Source organism: Chanodichthys erythropterus, chromosome 1 (genome assembly GCF_024489055.1).
Source record: "Chanodichthys erythropterus isolate Z2021 chromosome 1, ASM2448905v1, whole genome shotgun sequence".
NCBI classification, from domain to species: domain Eukaryota; kingdom Metazoa; phylum Chordata; class Actinopteri; order Cypriniformes; family Xenocyprididae; genus Chanodichthys; species Chanodichthys erythropterus.
In genome coordinates, this window is record NC_090221.1 from 11,132,876 (window position 1) to 11,148,555 (window position 15,680).

At 38.0% G+C, this 15,680-nt stretch overlaps 1 protein-coding gene across 2 annotated transcripts in view; it reads right to left on the bottom strand.

The window, feature by feature from the left end:
- Positions 1-394: 394 nt before the first annotated feature.
- Positions 395-15,680, bottom strand: part of pdgfc (platelet derived growth factor c) — a 58,309-nt gene continuing 43,023 nt past the window's right edge. For both annotated transcript variants that reach the window (XM_067378671.1, XM_067378610.1), the window contains 4 exons: positions 15,354-15,534; positions 4,140-4,347; positions 3,827-4,047; positions 395-2,525 (listed from right to left, as the gene is read on the bottom strand). In XM_067378671.1, the coding sequence (XP_067234772.1) occupies positions 2,412-2,525; positions 3,827-4,047; positions 4,140-4,347; positions 15,354-15,534 (724 nt within the window). In that variant the 3' untranslated portion in view covers positions 395-2,411. The remainder of the gene's footprint in view (positions 2,526-3,826; positions 4,048-4,139; positions 4,348-15,353; positions 15,535-15,680) is intronic.

Below are 15,680 nucleotides of genomic sequence, written 5' to 3' on the forward strand. Positions count from 1 at the left end.
TGGCGCTTCGAACCGTTGATTCGACATGCTGATTCATAATGCTCCGAAGCTTCCTGAAACAGTGTTTTGAAATCGGCCATCACTATATAAATCGTAATTTAGGTTTTTTTTGGCGCACCAAAAATATTGTCGTAGCTTTATAATATTAATATTGAACCACTGTACTCACATGAACTGATTTAAATATGTTTTTAGTATATATTAATGGATCTTGAGAGAGGAAGTGTCATTGTTCCCCATGGAGGCCTCACGGAGCCATCGGATTTCAACAAAAATATCTTGATTTGCATTCCGAAGATTAACGAAAGTCCTACGGGTGTGGAACGGCATGAGGGTAAGTAATAAATGACAGAATTTTCATTTTCGGGTGAACTTACCCTTTAAGATTCCCTGTTGCATAGTAATCTGACGATTATCTGAACTGTCACACACACTTCAAGATGTAGCCTAAACCATCAAGAGATGAGGAAAACCCACTACAGGCAGCATCTCTCAGAACCTTAAATGAGTCTCATGCAGAGAAACTTCTGCGATTTACATTTGTGTGTGCTGTGTAACAACATCAAGGGACTTCTCTCACTTTCACGTGACACATCAACAAAATCCCGATTCTCATCCCCTCTGTCAGAATGCACAAAAATGAGCCTTTCTTCTTTTAAAGATGATCTCAAAGCCTGCTTACAGAAGGTGGCTTGTTAAATTGGTTTGCCAAGTGTGAGGAATCTGTGATCAAAGTATAAAAACAAGTCACAAAAATATTACATCAAAGAATAATAGTATGACAAAATGACAGCAGAAAAGGTCATCTAAGGCGGATTAAAAATATGCGAATAATGCTGCATGTCTTGTTTACTCAGCTCCTTTTTCCAGTAAATCAAAACTGAATGTGTGATGATTTGTGAGTAAAATCACATCGCAGTCTTCATTTTACAGCAATGTGATGTTTTGTTATATTGTTTCAGCATTCACATCATCTAATGCATCCATGCAGATGTGAACATTTCCCCCCAAAAAACAAGGAAATTAAATGCGTAATGTCACTATTCAAGGAATGTTGAGTGTAACGTCACATGATTTTACTCTTGAAAAGCTTATGAAACTCAAAAAAGGTTTTGATTGGCTGACAATACAGAACATACCTCATAAGAAAACATGTGAGCGAGACCACTGTCTTAATGCAGAGATACATCTTTTACATTAATAACGCTCTCAATGGCTGAAGACAGATTGTTGTTAATAGTTCATGGTTATAGGGTTCCCTGGCAGTGCTTTACAGTTTTGTGACAAGATTACTTGAACAAACCAATCCTTTAAGTGCCATTTGGAAAAACCACAACAATTTAGTTAATTGTTTAATTGTAGAGGAATATGTTACTGGCAGTTCTATGTCCCTTTAACTTCTAAAAAGTCTATTTACATGAATATCTAACACTTTTCAGAATATTTTGTCTCCAGTCAAAAAAAACAATCTTGTTACTCAAATAAAACTATAAAAAAAAAAAAAAACACAATAAATGTATGAATGTCTCTACAAAAGAGTGACTAATACTGAAAATACTACAGTGATTATGAAAGGGGAAAAATGATTCTTACATGCCAAAATTTTCGTACCAAAAACAGTAATGACAGGAAAAGTCAACAAATCACAATTTGAAATGTATTTACACAAGTTTCACTTTTGTATTTTAGTGTTCTCTCTTGAATGGAGTCATTCTCATAAGAGTCTATAGTTCATAGCAAATGAGCAAAAATGCAGACATGACTGCACAACTCTGGTTTAAAAAAAAAGAGGGACATCCTTATCTTTCCTGGAATATTCTTTATGAATTATTAATGAAAATGTCTAATTTTAATTCACCGATGAGTAGGCGACACAGTGCTGGTTTATGACAGTGTAATTAATTTCTTTGGGATACTATTGAGGAGGATGTCCACGCCACCTCAAAAATGTCCTTGGATCGCTGAAAGTGGATGCATAGTCAAGGTCCTTTGATATTTAAGTTGTAAAAAAATAAGAAAAAAAATATGTAAAAACGTGGCAGATCCATTTTTTCCCCCAAGCAACCTCACTTCAGGCCCTCTAGTTATCCTGGAATACCACAGCCCTATACATGCACTCAAACACTCAAAAAACAAAGAAGAACCGTGTCCAATTTTCTTGCAGATACTCCATGCTATCATAGGGCCAATGGAAACTTCTTCATTGGTCAATTGTTTATGGATTTGCAAGCTCAAAACGAATGGAACCGCAGGCTTAGATAAGTCAAAATAAAAAGATATCCAGCGCTGGGTTTCATTAGTTTGCAATGTCAGAGTAAAAACTCTTTCGCTCATTTATGCACGAAGCAAGAAATATTTTCCCTGGGTGAGTCTGTGGGGGGCCAGTGTAGCTCTCTATTGCGGAGACTGCTTTAGTCTGAGTCATTTTTACAGACACAGCTACACTCCTCATGGTGCTCCAGGGGGACATCCGTTAGAGTTTTTTGCAGTCCCCGACCCCCTGCCCTGTGCTTCAGCATCAGAACCTGCAAAAGAACAGACAAATATAGATACAGACGAAAACACACTCACACAAAGTACTTAAACATATCATAACTTTACCATTTACTCCCCATGGGTCTCATTCACTAACCATGTCCAAATTATGATTTGCACTTAAATTTTCTCTAAACTCAGGATGAATTTTAGATCCAACTCAAATTAAATGTGCCACATAAGCATTTATATTTAAATATACAATGCCTTTAAAAATAAATACAAATATATTAAACATTAATACAGGAATAATAAATACATCTAAATAGATATAAGTACATTTAGATGCATTTATTTTTAATTTATTTTAATGATTGCTCTCACTTGACCATACATAGGACAAGTGATTTTGAGAATGGATAGATTAATTGTTACAAATAATAAATTACAAATAAAGTAAAATACAAATAAAGTAAGTGCCCCTATAGACAATATGTTTTAGTGTTATACCTCATTTGGGTTAGACTTGCAGATCAATGCCTATATATACAAAAACTCTTGAGAAGATTTGGTATGTATTATGCTAATATTTAAAGCCATTTGTCCATCAAAGCGTTTTTTTTCCAGCGGCTAGCATACTTTTCCAAATATTTTTTAATGGGAGCATTGAGTTTTTTTTAAAGGCCAGGAGCGAAACGAGGCGCTGAGCGTCTTTTTCACGCTCAAGCGCTGAGTGCTCTGCGTTTTTTACCGCCTTGAGTTGAAGAATGTTAAACTTTGAGTAAACGCTGCGCTCATCACTGTCACTTTTTAGCCAACCGTCCAATCAGAGTAGAGGAGGGGCGGGACAAATAAAACACCGACTAACCGCCACATTCTGCTTGTACAGCGTAATCAGATGACAACAAGCATAATAACGGAACAAAATCATTTAAAACAAGAGCCAGAGCTATTCTTTTATCAAGATTTTTTTTTATATAGAAACAGTACAGAAACAAACTATGAAATGAGATATTAATAACATTTCCGTGGATATTCTGTATCATAGCAAGCATCTGAAAAAAAAAAAATGCTGTGCTGCAGAAGCACTCTCGAGCGATGACAGCAAGGCGTTTTCAGCAGAGCGCCTAGCATTTTCAGCTGGTTAAAAACGCTTTGGTGGACACACGGCCTAATTGTTGGACATATGCTACCTTTTCATAATCTGAAATCATCAACATCACAACATCATTAAGATGTAAACAGCAGAAATGTTGTGTGAGATGCACCATTTTTATTCATATAAGAAGTACTAAACAAAACCCAAAATGTGAAAAGTAGAGTGTAATGGAAGGCCTTCTGTTTGCTGTACCTCATGATATTTTTTGGCCACCTTGGTAGGCGAGCACTGGCAATCATAGCAGTTGAAAGAGCAGCATGCGCAGTTCCCTCCACAGCGCTTCACCAGCAGGCAGCTGGGCCAGAAGATGGCGTCCGTCCTTTTCAGTTCCTCACGCAATGAGACAGAAAAGTTCCGTGGAGTGCAACTGTAAAGCCGCACCTCCTCACGAAGCAGGTTCAGGTCCACCACTCCTACGCAAACAAAAATAGACAGCAGATTTACAAAAAAAAAAAAAAGTTCCAATATTTCAATTGACTAATACTTCCAAATACAAGATCTTTACCTCTGGATTTCTTTTGATGGAAGAACGATTTGCCCAACACGTGCCAGGTAGGCTTGTAGAGGTCCTCCATGTCCACCTGCCAGCGATCCGGCTCCAGGTATTTCATCACTTCCTCCATTGTGCTGAAACCAGCTACAGCTTCACTCAGAACATCCACACTCTGCATCCATGCAGGAATCACTGCAGGGGCCTCTGGCTCTGACTGCCTCTGAACACACAAACAAACAAACAAGAATTTCATTTTTAATGTGATTTTAAAAGTGTTCTGCAGAGGCCTGGTTTATTTTTAGAATTGTTTAATGCAAGGGTAGGCAAGTTCGGTCCTAGAGAGCTGCTGTCCTGCAGAGTTTAGCTCCAACCCTGAAAAAAACCTTCAGCTGCCTATAGCCTTAGTAATCCTGAAGAGCTTGATTAGCTTGTTCAGGTGTGTTTGATTAAGGTTGGAGCTAAACTCAGCAGGACAGTGGCTCTCTAGGACCGAACTTGCCTTCTCCTGGTTTAATGCTTTAATTAAACATGAATATCTGATGTATGAAGAAACAAAGCAAAACCAAGGTAAATATCACTTAATTTAAGAGCAGATTTACTGTGCATAATCTCCAATTAAGGAGTAACTGAAATGATATATTATTGCATTGTCTATTTAGAATGGAGAAAATGTTAGCTGTGAAATTGGCCTTTGTAAGTTTTGCCCAAAATAATATCTAATCATAGAATAAACCATACATTTTCAAGTGTGCAAAAAAAAAAAAAAACATGCATACATACAAGTTCATTTTTTTCACTTACACACAGCACACCACATTGACAGAAAAACACAGAATTGTTGACATTTTTGCAGATTTATTAAAGAAAAACTGAAATATCACATGGTCCTAAGTATTCAGACCCTTTGCTGTGACACTCATATTTAACTCAGGTGCTGTCCATTTCTTCTGATCATCCTTGAGATGGTTCTACACCTTCATTTGAGTCCAGCTGTGTTTGATTATACTGATTGGACTTGATTAGGAAAGCCACACACCTGTCTATATAAGACCTTACAGCTCACAGTGCATGTCAGAGCAAATGAGAATCATGAGGTCAAAGGAACTGCCTGAAGAGCTCAGAGACAGAATTGTGGCAAGGCACAGATCTGGCCAAGATTACAAAAAAGTTCTGCTGCACTTAAGGTTCCTAAGAGCACAGTGGCCTCCATAATCCTTAAATGGAAGACGTTTGGGATGACCAGAACCCTTCCTAGAGCTGGCCGTCTGGCCAAACTGAGCTATCGGGGGAGAAGAGGTAAAGAAGAACCCAAAGATCACTGTGGCTGAGCTCCAGAGACGCAGTTGGGAGATGGGAGAAAGTTGTAGAAAGTCAACCATCACTGCAGCCCTCCACCAGTTGGGGCTTTATGGCAGAGTGGCCCGACGGAAGCCTCTTCTCAGTGCAAGACACATGAAAGCCCGCATGGAGTTTGCTAAAAAACACCTGAAGGACTCCAAGATGGTGAGAAATAAGATTCTCTGGTCTGATGAGACCAAGATAGAACTTTTTGGCCTTAATTCTAAGCAGTATGTGTGGAGAAAACCAGGCACTGCTCATCACCTGTCCAATACAGTCCCAACAGTGAAGCATGGTGGTGACAGCATCAGGGACAGGACGACTGGTTGCAATCGAGGGAAAGATGAATGCGGCCAAGTACAGGGATATCCTGGATGAAAACCTTCTCCAGAGTGCTCAGGACCTCAGACTGGGCCGAAGGTTTACCTTCCAACAAGACAATGACCCTAAGCACACAGCTAAAATAACGAAGGAGTGGCTTCACAACAACTCCGTGACTGTTCTTGAATGGCCCAGCCAGAGCCCTGACTTAAACCCAATTGAGCACCTCTGGAGAGACCTAAAAATGGCTGTCCACCAGCGTTTACCATCCAACCTGACAGAACAGGAGAGGATCTGCAAGGAGGAATGGCAGAGGACCCCCAAATCCAGGTGTGAAAAACTTGTTGCATCTTTCCCAAAAAGACTCATGGCTGTATTAGATCAAAAGGGTGCTTCTGCTAAATACTGAGCAAGGGGTCTGAATACTTAGAACCATGTGATATTTCAGTTTTTCTTTTTGAATAAATCTGCAAAAATGCCAACAATTCTGTGTTTTTCTGTCAATATGGGGTGCTGTGTGTAATGAGGAAAAAAATTATGAGTGAAAAATTTGAGGTCTGAATACTTTCTGTACCCACTGTATGTGTTATGATACCCATTATATAATGTGTGTGTATATACAGTGCCTGGCAAAAGTTTGGAAACACCAAGTCTTATGGTTTTTGAGAGACGCATACATGTTCCCATTGTTTATAGGCAGCTATAAGTTCAGTATTTCTTTCACTGAACTTCAAGTCTCTAAACTTTCCTGCCATAAAACATCCCCAAACAATTACACTTCCACCTCCATGTTGGACTGTGGGTGTGAGGCAGTCTGCTAACATCTCTCCTGTTCTGTTTTACATAAGTTCTTCTGTTAGAGCCAAAAATGTCAAATTTGGACTCATCTGTCCACAAAACTTTCTTCCAATCATTCACTGTCCAGTTCTTGTGCGTTTTTGCCCACTTTAGTCACTTTGCATTATTTGTAGCCTTAAGGAGTAGTTTCTTGCAGGAAAATCTGCTCATCAGCATTGCATCTCTGAGCCTTCTAGTGACAGTGGATGTTTACATTACGTGCGTCATTGAGCTGTGCAGTAAGCTGAGGACTAGTTAAATGTCTGTTGTGAAGGCTGGACATCTTGAGGAGGGATACATTTGGGCCTTCTACTCCTTTTTCAGTCTTTTCTAGACCCAGTACTGCCTTTTCTCTAATAAACTCTTCAATTTCTTTGCTATAGCTCGCAAAAAATAGCCTTCATTTCTAACAACAGACTGGCATTTTCAATTGAGAATTTGTGCCATTTTGTAAACTACAAACACTAAACAAAATGCCTTACATACTAACCTGCAATGCAATCAATGCTCAACCATCACCACCTGTTTTTCATGGTTTTTAATGCATTAATTCAATTACTCAATCACTCACTTAATAACGCTCTGTAGGGCATTTAAAGGATTACAATTTCCTGATAATTTACTCACCCCCATGTCATCCAAGATGTCCATGTCTTTTTTTCTTCAGTTGAAAAGAAATTAAGGTTTTTGATGAAAACATTCCAGGATTATTCTCCTTATAGTGGACTTCAATGGTCTCCACACGGTTGAAGGTCAAAATTACAGTTTCAGTGCAGCTTTAAAGGACTTTACCAGATGAGGAATAAGGGTCTTATCTAACTAAATGATCGGTTATTTAAAAAAACAAAACACAACAACTGTATATGCTTTATAAAACACAAATTATCGCCTTGCAAGTGCTTCCACCATTCTGCTTTCCATATTGGGAAGGTGTACTTGAATAGGGAAGGCCTAGGACATACAGCGTAAGCTTTTTGAAAGATATGGAAAGCGGAAGCACTTGCAAGGTGATCATTTGTGTTTATAAAACATATACATTTGTGTTTTTTTTTTAGAAAATGACCGATCGTTTCGCTAGATAAGACCCTTATTCCTCGTCTGGTATCATTTAAAGCCCTTTGAAGCTGCACTGAAACTAATTTTGACCTTCAACAGTGGAGTCCATTGAAGTCCACTATAAGGAGAATAATCCCGGAATGTTTATCAAAAACCTTAATTTCTTTTTGACTGAAGAAAGAAAAACATGGACATCTTGGATGACATGGGGGTGAGTAAATTATCAGGAAATGTTTATTTGAAAGTGGACTAATCCTTTAACCTAGAGCATGTATATAATGGTTAACATGTTCTCCAAATAGAAACAGAAACTTGTGAAGTAGAACATGACATAGCTACATGTATTTCATCCAAAACCTTCTGTTATTGCCTAAGGTGACAGTTTGAAGAAAATAAGTACATTTGTACATTTATTTCTTTGGTCAAAGTAAATCTTCATACCATTAAATTACCTTTGTTGCATATAAATAAAAGGAACATGCATGTGTCTCTCAAAAATAAGACTTTTGACAGGCACAATTTATATTTAAAATAAGATATGGAAATAAACGAGCTTTTGTAATACCAAATTACCAATTAATAAGGGAATGAATGGTTTTTCTGTGAGTTAATGTTTGACACGTGATTACCCACAGGATCACTTAACCAGTCCTCCCTGTTTGAACTCGAACACACACTTAAATATGTATGCCAGGGCAGCAACACTGATACCTATGGTGTTGGGAAGCCTGCAGGAAAGCTATATTTCTGCACTCAGTTCAACTCTGCTCCATTGCCTCAGGTGCTGTGGGATCTGTCAGCATGTCCTTTTTCCAGAAGCTTAAATTCAGACATACTAACATAATCCCCCTATGAATGACACGTCCAATGGTGCACTGTAAAACCTGGTAATAAGTGAGGAGTGAGTTGGCATGGTTACCATTGTGTAAAGGACAAGGTGTCAATGGAAGGCCTGTGATTTCTACAATGATAAAAATTGCACTGCTGCCATGAACAAAGTGGTAAATGAGGTCACCAAGACAGACTGATTGAGAGCATCCGAGTCAAGCACTGAAAACATGTCTGTCAAAACAAGAATACTGTATGTGGACATTATGGCAAGCAAAAAAACCTTCTTTAGTGTTTTTTAATATGTCGCTAATTTATATATGGAAAGAAACCCAAATAATACACACACACATATACACATATACACACACATATATATATATATATATATATATAAACCTACATGAATGTGATGGGTGAAAGAATAGGGTACTTCAAAATAAAACAAAGACAGCACATTGTTTCATTGCCTTGTCCTCATGCAAAAACAAACAGCTTAGTCAGATTAACAAATGTATGACCTTATAATCCAGTTATTTTTTTGTCCTTTGAATTGTTCAAAAGGACTCAAACTCCCAAGTGACTTGTTTGGATCATTCTAATGAGTGCTTTAGTGTATTAACATCTGACTCACTGAATTGCAAGTCAACATTACATCTTCAGTGAATTATGAGATTCAAGTACACAACACAATAATTTTAGTTCACATCAGACGCGAGTGAAAGTAAATCAACTGCACACATCAAAATGTTTTAAATCATCTTTTGTTGTAAGCTCTCAAGACCAGTTACAATTACCTCCTAAAAACATGTACATTCAGCTATCCTTCAATGCAGAAAACTGGCTTCCAGTTTTGGCACTGGTCAGCAGTGGGGAATGGAAACCATTAACAGCTTGTGAATGTGAGGCACTCTTTCAATCTGTCAATTATAAGATCCTCTGAGCCCTCGACTTTAAAGCCATAGCCAAATGTCCCTTTCGAGGTGGATAAAACAGCGCTTGTGCAACTTTGCTTACAAGATAAGACATTTAGGAGACTTTCAGACATAAAACATGGAATTATAAACTGAAATATAACATTTAAAAGAAAAAAAGGACAATACTTTCCCCAATCTTTAGAATTCTATTACGCTGGCATAATCTGACTTTAAAAATAATTTAGTAACGGATGCCATTGTAGAAATGCACTATTCACACTCAAACATTCATTTATTTTGATTAAACTTTTTAAATGAGGAAATACTGAGTTTTTTGACCTTTAAAACTAAGAACTTAAAGGGTTAGTCTACCCAAAAATGAAATTTCTGTCATTAATGACTCACCCTCATGTCATTCCAAACCTGTAAGACCTTCGTTCATCTTCAGAACACAAATTAAGAAATATTTGATGAAATCCAAGAGGTTTCTGATCCCCCATACCAAGGGCGTAGATTTGGTTTCAACTTTGGGGGGGCTGAACATTGGTAGAGTTGTATTATATTGGGGGGTAGTAACTGATGGATTTGAATATTGGGGGGTTACCTCCCCCCATCCCCCCCACAAACTATGCCCCTGCCCTATACACAACAATGTCATTCCAAATTTCAAGGCACAGAAAGGTAGTTAAAACATAGCCAACGTGACCACAGTGGTTCAATTAAGTATTCTAATTTTTGTGCGCAAAAATAGCAACTTTATTCAACAATTTCTTCTATTCCCTGTCAGCAGTGTAGGACACTGTTGGAATGACATGAGGGTGAGTAATTAATGACAGAATTTTAATTTTTGGGTGAACTAACCCTTTAAATTTCCAGGAATTTAAAAATCACTTAAAATACATAAATCAAAGTCACACTTAAGGCACCTTTCCTCCTACATATCTCTTTTTTTATGTCATCAAATTTCATAACCGATGCACTGATTTTAAGGTAAAATATTATCTGAAAAATAATGGCCACATTTATTATGTTCTGCAGCCTGACAACATGATGTTTCAAATTGCTTGCAGGTTGTACGGTTCTGTTAGACTACAAGGAAAATGGCAGATGGAAATGAGCGCACAGACTCAGACGTCTGCCAGTAGCTCGTCAGAACACACATGAGAGCAGTCAGTTCTTTAGAAAACCAAATAACAGTGCAGAGGTCTCACTCAAAAATGCACGTGATTCACTGTGGACATATTTTAGTGAAGGCCATGCTTGGTGGCATGCCAATCATACACAGTGGTTGTAAGAAGAGGAGCAGAGAAATGAAGTGACTGGAGTCATTTCCACACATCGAACTCTGAATTTTGAATAGGTATTGTGTTTGAAATGATATGCCTTAAGTAATTCAATAATCCTTGTGGTTGTCCTGAACAAATGCTACTGAGAGGAAAGGTCTGGCCAACAAAACCGCCATCTACAATTACTTTAAAAACAAGTGGCAACTACAAAGGTTCTTATATACACAAGTGCATACTGTGTTCACACTGCATGTTAACGTCTCTCTTTTGAAGAGAAGCTGTTGCAAATTTAAAATGGTTTATAAAAAACATGTCCTGAACTTAGTTTGGCCTCAGCAACCATCTCTCACTTTTGGTGCCTATCAAACCTGTTACTCTGCTTGGCAAGAAACACATCTTACCTTTGTTTGAGACTACTAAATAATTTTACAATGACTGCGATGAAAAACACCTGTAATTGTTTCACTTTGTGTTGCTGTTGAAACATTTATATATATATTTCAGTTGATGCTGCATTGTATGAACAGTATAGGGCGCCTCATGCGCTGAGGAGATGCTTTTCTTTGGCGAGGAACTTCTATGTCGAACTTGTTCAGACAGTGCAAAGTCAATGGTCTGAAGAAGAAAGATTCAGAGGAATTGGCATTTGATGCTGCTTTATAAAGCAGAGAGCCAACTGCCAATGCCACATCCTTTTTTTTCCTTTTTAAAATTTTTATTTCTTTTCTTTTTCTGCAGATCTCCCGTGCCCCCCGGCAGGCACTTTGAAAACCACTGCCATAGCAGATCTAGGCAGGTGGAGCTGGGAGAGGTGGAAGATTTCAGAGCAACTGGCCTATAGTAAACACTGAACCAGATTATTTGAATGTTCAGCAAGCAGTCTCATTGGTTGCAGGATCAGCAAAAGCCAATCAGATTGTGCAATGTGATAATGATGCGAATGCTTGCAGATCGATGTAAAGGACCTCAGCCTGCGCCCTGACTGACCTAGATATTTCAGATGGTACAAAGCCAGTAGAAATCAAAAAGCACATGCAAAAGGCATCTTTCAGGTTGATTCAAGGAGGAAAACATCTATGAAATCCAGCTGAGAGCAAAAAGCAGCAGTCCAGCAGTTCCTGACTCTCGTGAGAAATCACAAAACATTTCTTATTTCCAGAGCTAGGCGCTGTTTTAATGACCTCTTCCCTCAAACCCTTACCAGTTCCCAAAATCTCTTCCTGAGAATCGCAGCTGGAGCTTATTTTCCCCCTTCTCTCGGTGAAAGTGGTGAGGGGGAGTGATTGCTTGTTTAAACAGAAAGTGTAGAGCTGCCCCCGTGATCCCGGGTTTCCAGTAGCTGAGGTTGACCACAGAGAAACAGAATTGGGCTGTTCCAACATGGCAGCCCATTGCCATGCCGTACAAAGCCAACAGTCAGCCAGCCAGGCCACTCATTTTCCTAAATTGCATCATAAGTGGCGAACCTTAAACCAGAAGATCTGAAGCACACATCATTTAACTGAGCATCAATGGACAGCAAAGGAAATATTAAAAAAAAGAATTGGCTATAAACACAGGTATGGTAAACACTAAAACAACACCATTAAGTGTTTTATGAGAAGTGCACTGGATTTGTGAAGTCAGGCGAATTAACACTTCCAAAATGCATGATGTTGCTCAACAGAAAACTGAATGCCACATAAACTGGGAATGCTGATCTCTGCAATAGTCTGACCTTATCCACTTTATCCGTTTGTGTAGTTGGGTTTTATTGATGGATATTTCATCCAGGTTGATAGTTGAAATGTTTTGCTCCTTACACTAAAGGAAGGAGGCTGGTTATACATCTATGCCTTAGCAAACTTATAATCCATTTGCATAAGCCAGATAGATAAAATATGGTAAAAGCAATAGCCTATCCCACATGCCAAGGACCCTCAAATATGACTCCTTTTCTAAAATATAAAAGCAGCTGGCGCAAACAGACCCATTTATACTTTGTATGATAGCTTAAATGCTAATTGTGATATTACAGACAACATGTTGACTTCTGTTTGTCTTTATACATATTTATACATATTTATACATATTTTATACATATTTCCAGCCCCCAGTACTCAAGAAGGTCACAAAATAATGTTGAATTATTCAGTGCTAACAAAAAGACCCTAATAGAGACACTTAAACAGCTTTTTGTTATTTATTTATTTTTTTTGGTAAGGGAATCCAAGCTAGATTCCTATTAAATTGAAGTGTCATTAACAACACTGCTGTCTTTATACAATTTAGTTGACAATAGGTGGTACATGATATGCAAATTAAACTAGGTATTAGGGCATGCTACCAGAGAGAAGGTGACTTTAACAGGACTGAAGATAAATAACAGCTCTTTTAATCATTTAAGAGCTAGAAAAGGAGTTCCATGTGCATTTTTCATTTCATTTTATTATGAAATTGTATTTTTGTATTTGCCATCTGGAATTTAACAATGTATCACATGCTCACATAATGATCACACTTTAGTCACATAAACTATTATTAAGTGTTTCTCACATAATTGTCATGTCGAAATGTGTAGGACTGTCAAGCAAAGTTTCATTAAAGAGCAAATTACTTATTTTTGGTCTGTTGAAGTCATTCTGCCACACACTTCCTGAAATTTTATGACAATATTTTGAGCATTTTATGCAGGCAACATTTAAAAAATGCAGCTCCCGTCCACAAGCTCTTTGGCGAGCAGGAGGAAAACAAAAACTATGCACTGTGAGTCAGGGCTGGAGGAGTCAGTATTGGAATTGTAGGTTCCAGCTTGACATCCTCCTCCACATACACTATAAATAGAGCTCGATTCAGCCACACCTTCTCTGATGCGAGCTCTGTGTCCAGAAACCAGCCATAACACAACCACCTCTCCTCTGCAATAATACAGCACTGCTCAAAGAAAAACAGCACCTACTGTAGTATAAAACGGAGAGAATATACTCATTTACACAACCTTTTACATACAAACATACCTCATTTTATATCTAAAAGCTAAAATTAAATGTAATGTAGGGGGGGAAAAATCCCTAAAAATAGCTAAATTGAAAAGTACCATTTCCATGATTTGTGCCATTGTTCAGAAGTTCTCCTTAAAAGGCACACCAATGTCTTTCTATTGTTAGGACATCAGTATTGAAGCCAGAAATGAACTAAAGCAATTACATTTATACCACAGAGAAGGCCAGGAAAAATTGTCTCTTCGCTGGCCCCTACCAGGAACCTGGAGCTGCTCAACGGATAGGAAGGTATAGATAATACATAAAGTTTGCAAAATGATAAATAAAATTAGTTACAAATAATGTGTGCATTGATTGATGTGAATTTCATTTACACCGCTGTTTAAATGTTTGGGGTCAGGGTGATTTTTTTTATGTTTCTGACAGAGGTCTCTTATGCTCACCAAGGATGCATTTATTTGATACAGTAAAAATAGTAATATTGTGAAATATTAATACAATAACAGAGTACAATTAGATTACAATTTCTAGAGTTTCTCAGTTTCTAAAGTCTTAACTCTCACTTTTGATAACGCGTCCTTGCTGAATAAAAGTAACAATTTCTTAAAAAGAAGAAAAAAGTTACTTACTGCACCCAAAACTTTTGAATAGTTGTGTCTAGCTTTGTGATTGGATATTAAATGTGATGCAACATTTGTTTGTTGGCAGGTTATGTAGGTTATGTAAAACTTGCAGATCAGCATCTGCTGATCACTTTCAATGAAAAAGATCTGAGTTCAGAAGAAAATGGCATATGGAAGCAATATATTCATTTTCTTTGCCTTTTAATAATCCATAGCCGCATTTGTCCTGTCTAATTTTAGTGGCCTACCTCACCACAATCAACACTACAATAATTATATTTCAGCAGAATAGATGCAGCCATTATCTACCACAAGGAGATAAAGCACACCTTTGTTCACTTGAATACAATGAGAGCAATTTTCGCGCAACATAGCAAAGCGTTCAGACACGCTCTGAAGGCTCAGTAAACAAATGCAAGGGAAAGTGGAGTCATAAAACTTTGACAGGCATCACACATCAAAGCCAAGCATGTCTATTAAATCATTTCAGGGGAATAATCCTTTTCAAATGTGCCGTGTGACGCCTGTCAGGGTGTAAATTAAAGGGAGGAAACTGAACCATGGCCAAGGTGGAAAACACCGTAGCACGCCCCGCTGTGGTTTTCACCACCACATAAAGTGAAACATTGAGGAGAAGGTCTCTGAGGTAGGAATATGATTAGAACTTGAAATTTCCAACTTCGTAAGTGCCATTTAAGGTTGCCAGGTCATTTCAGAGGAAAGGGATGGTGATTACAGCAACAGATGCATTGTAATAAAATGGAAGTATGGTTCTTACTTCCAAGATCCTTTTCGTTTTTTGGCCCCTGTTTTTTCAAGTAAGCATATCTCTTCGATTTCTGTTAAACAAGGTACACTGTATTTCTCATAAAACACTTTATCTTGTGCACACTGTGTATTTAATGTTAATCAGGTGGAGATATAAATTTAGCACAGGGTCATTAGGGATTAACAAAATGTTTTCAACAAAAACGTAGCCAGCTCTCAATAAATGTTGCATAAGCATTAGGAAGAACGTGGTGTATGAGTCGTTTCTTACCTGATGAAGCAAAGTGTAACGGATGCAGAATCCAGGGTCTGAGGGAAAGTATTCATCAGAGACGAAGCGGATCAGGATCTGGTTCCCCTTGGATACCTGGGGCCCTGGAACCATCTGTGAGCCACACCAACGACCCAACACTATCTCTCCAACAGGTTCCTTCACCTCCACGTAATCATACCTACAACAGCAAACAGTTTTGGTATAAGAGAGTAGCTAATGAATCACTAGCATTCAGGTCCTGTTTTTGCACATGGTATTAAAAGGATAGTTCACCCAAAAATGAAAATATGAAAATTGTCATTTACTCCCCCTCAAGTTGTTCCA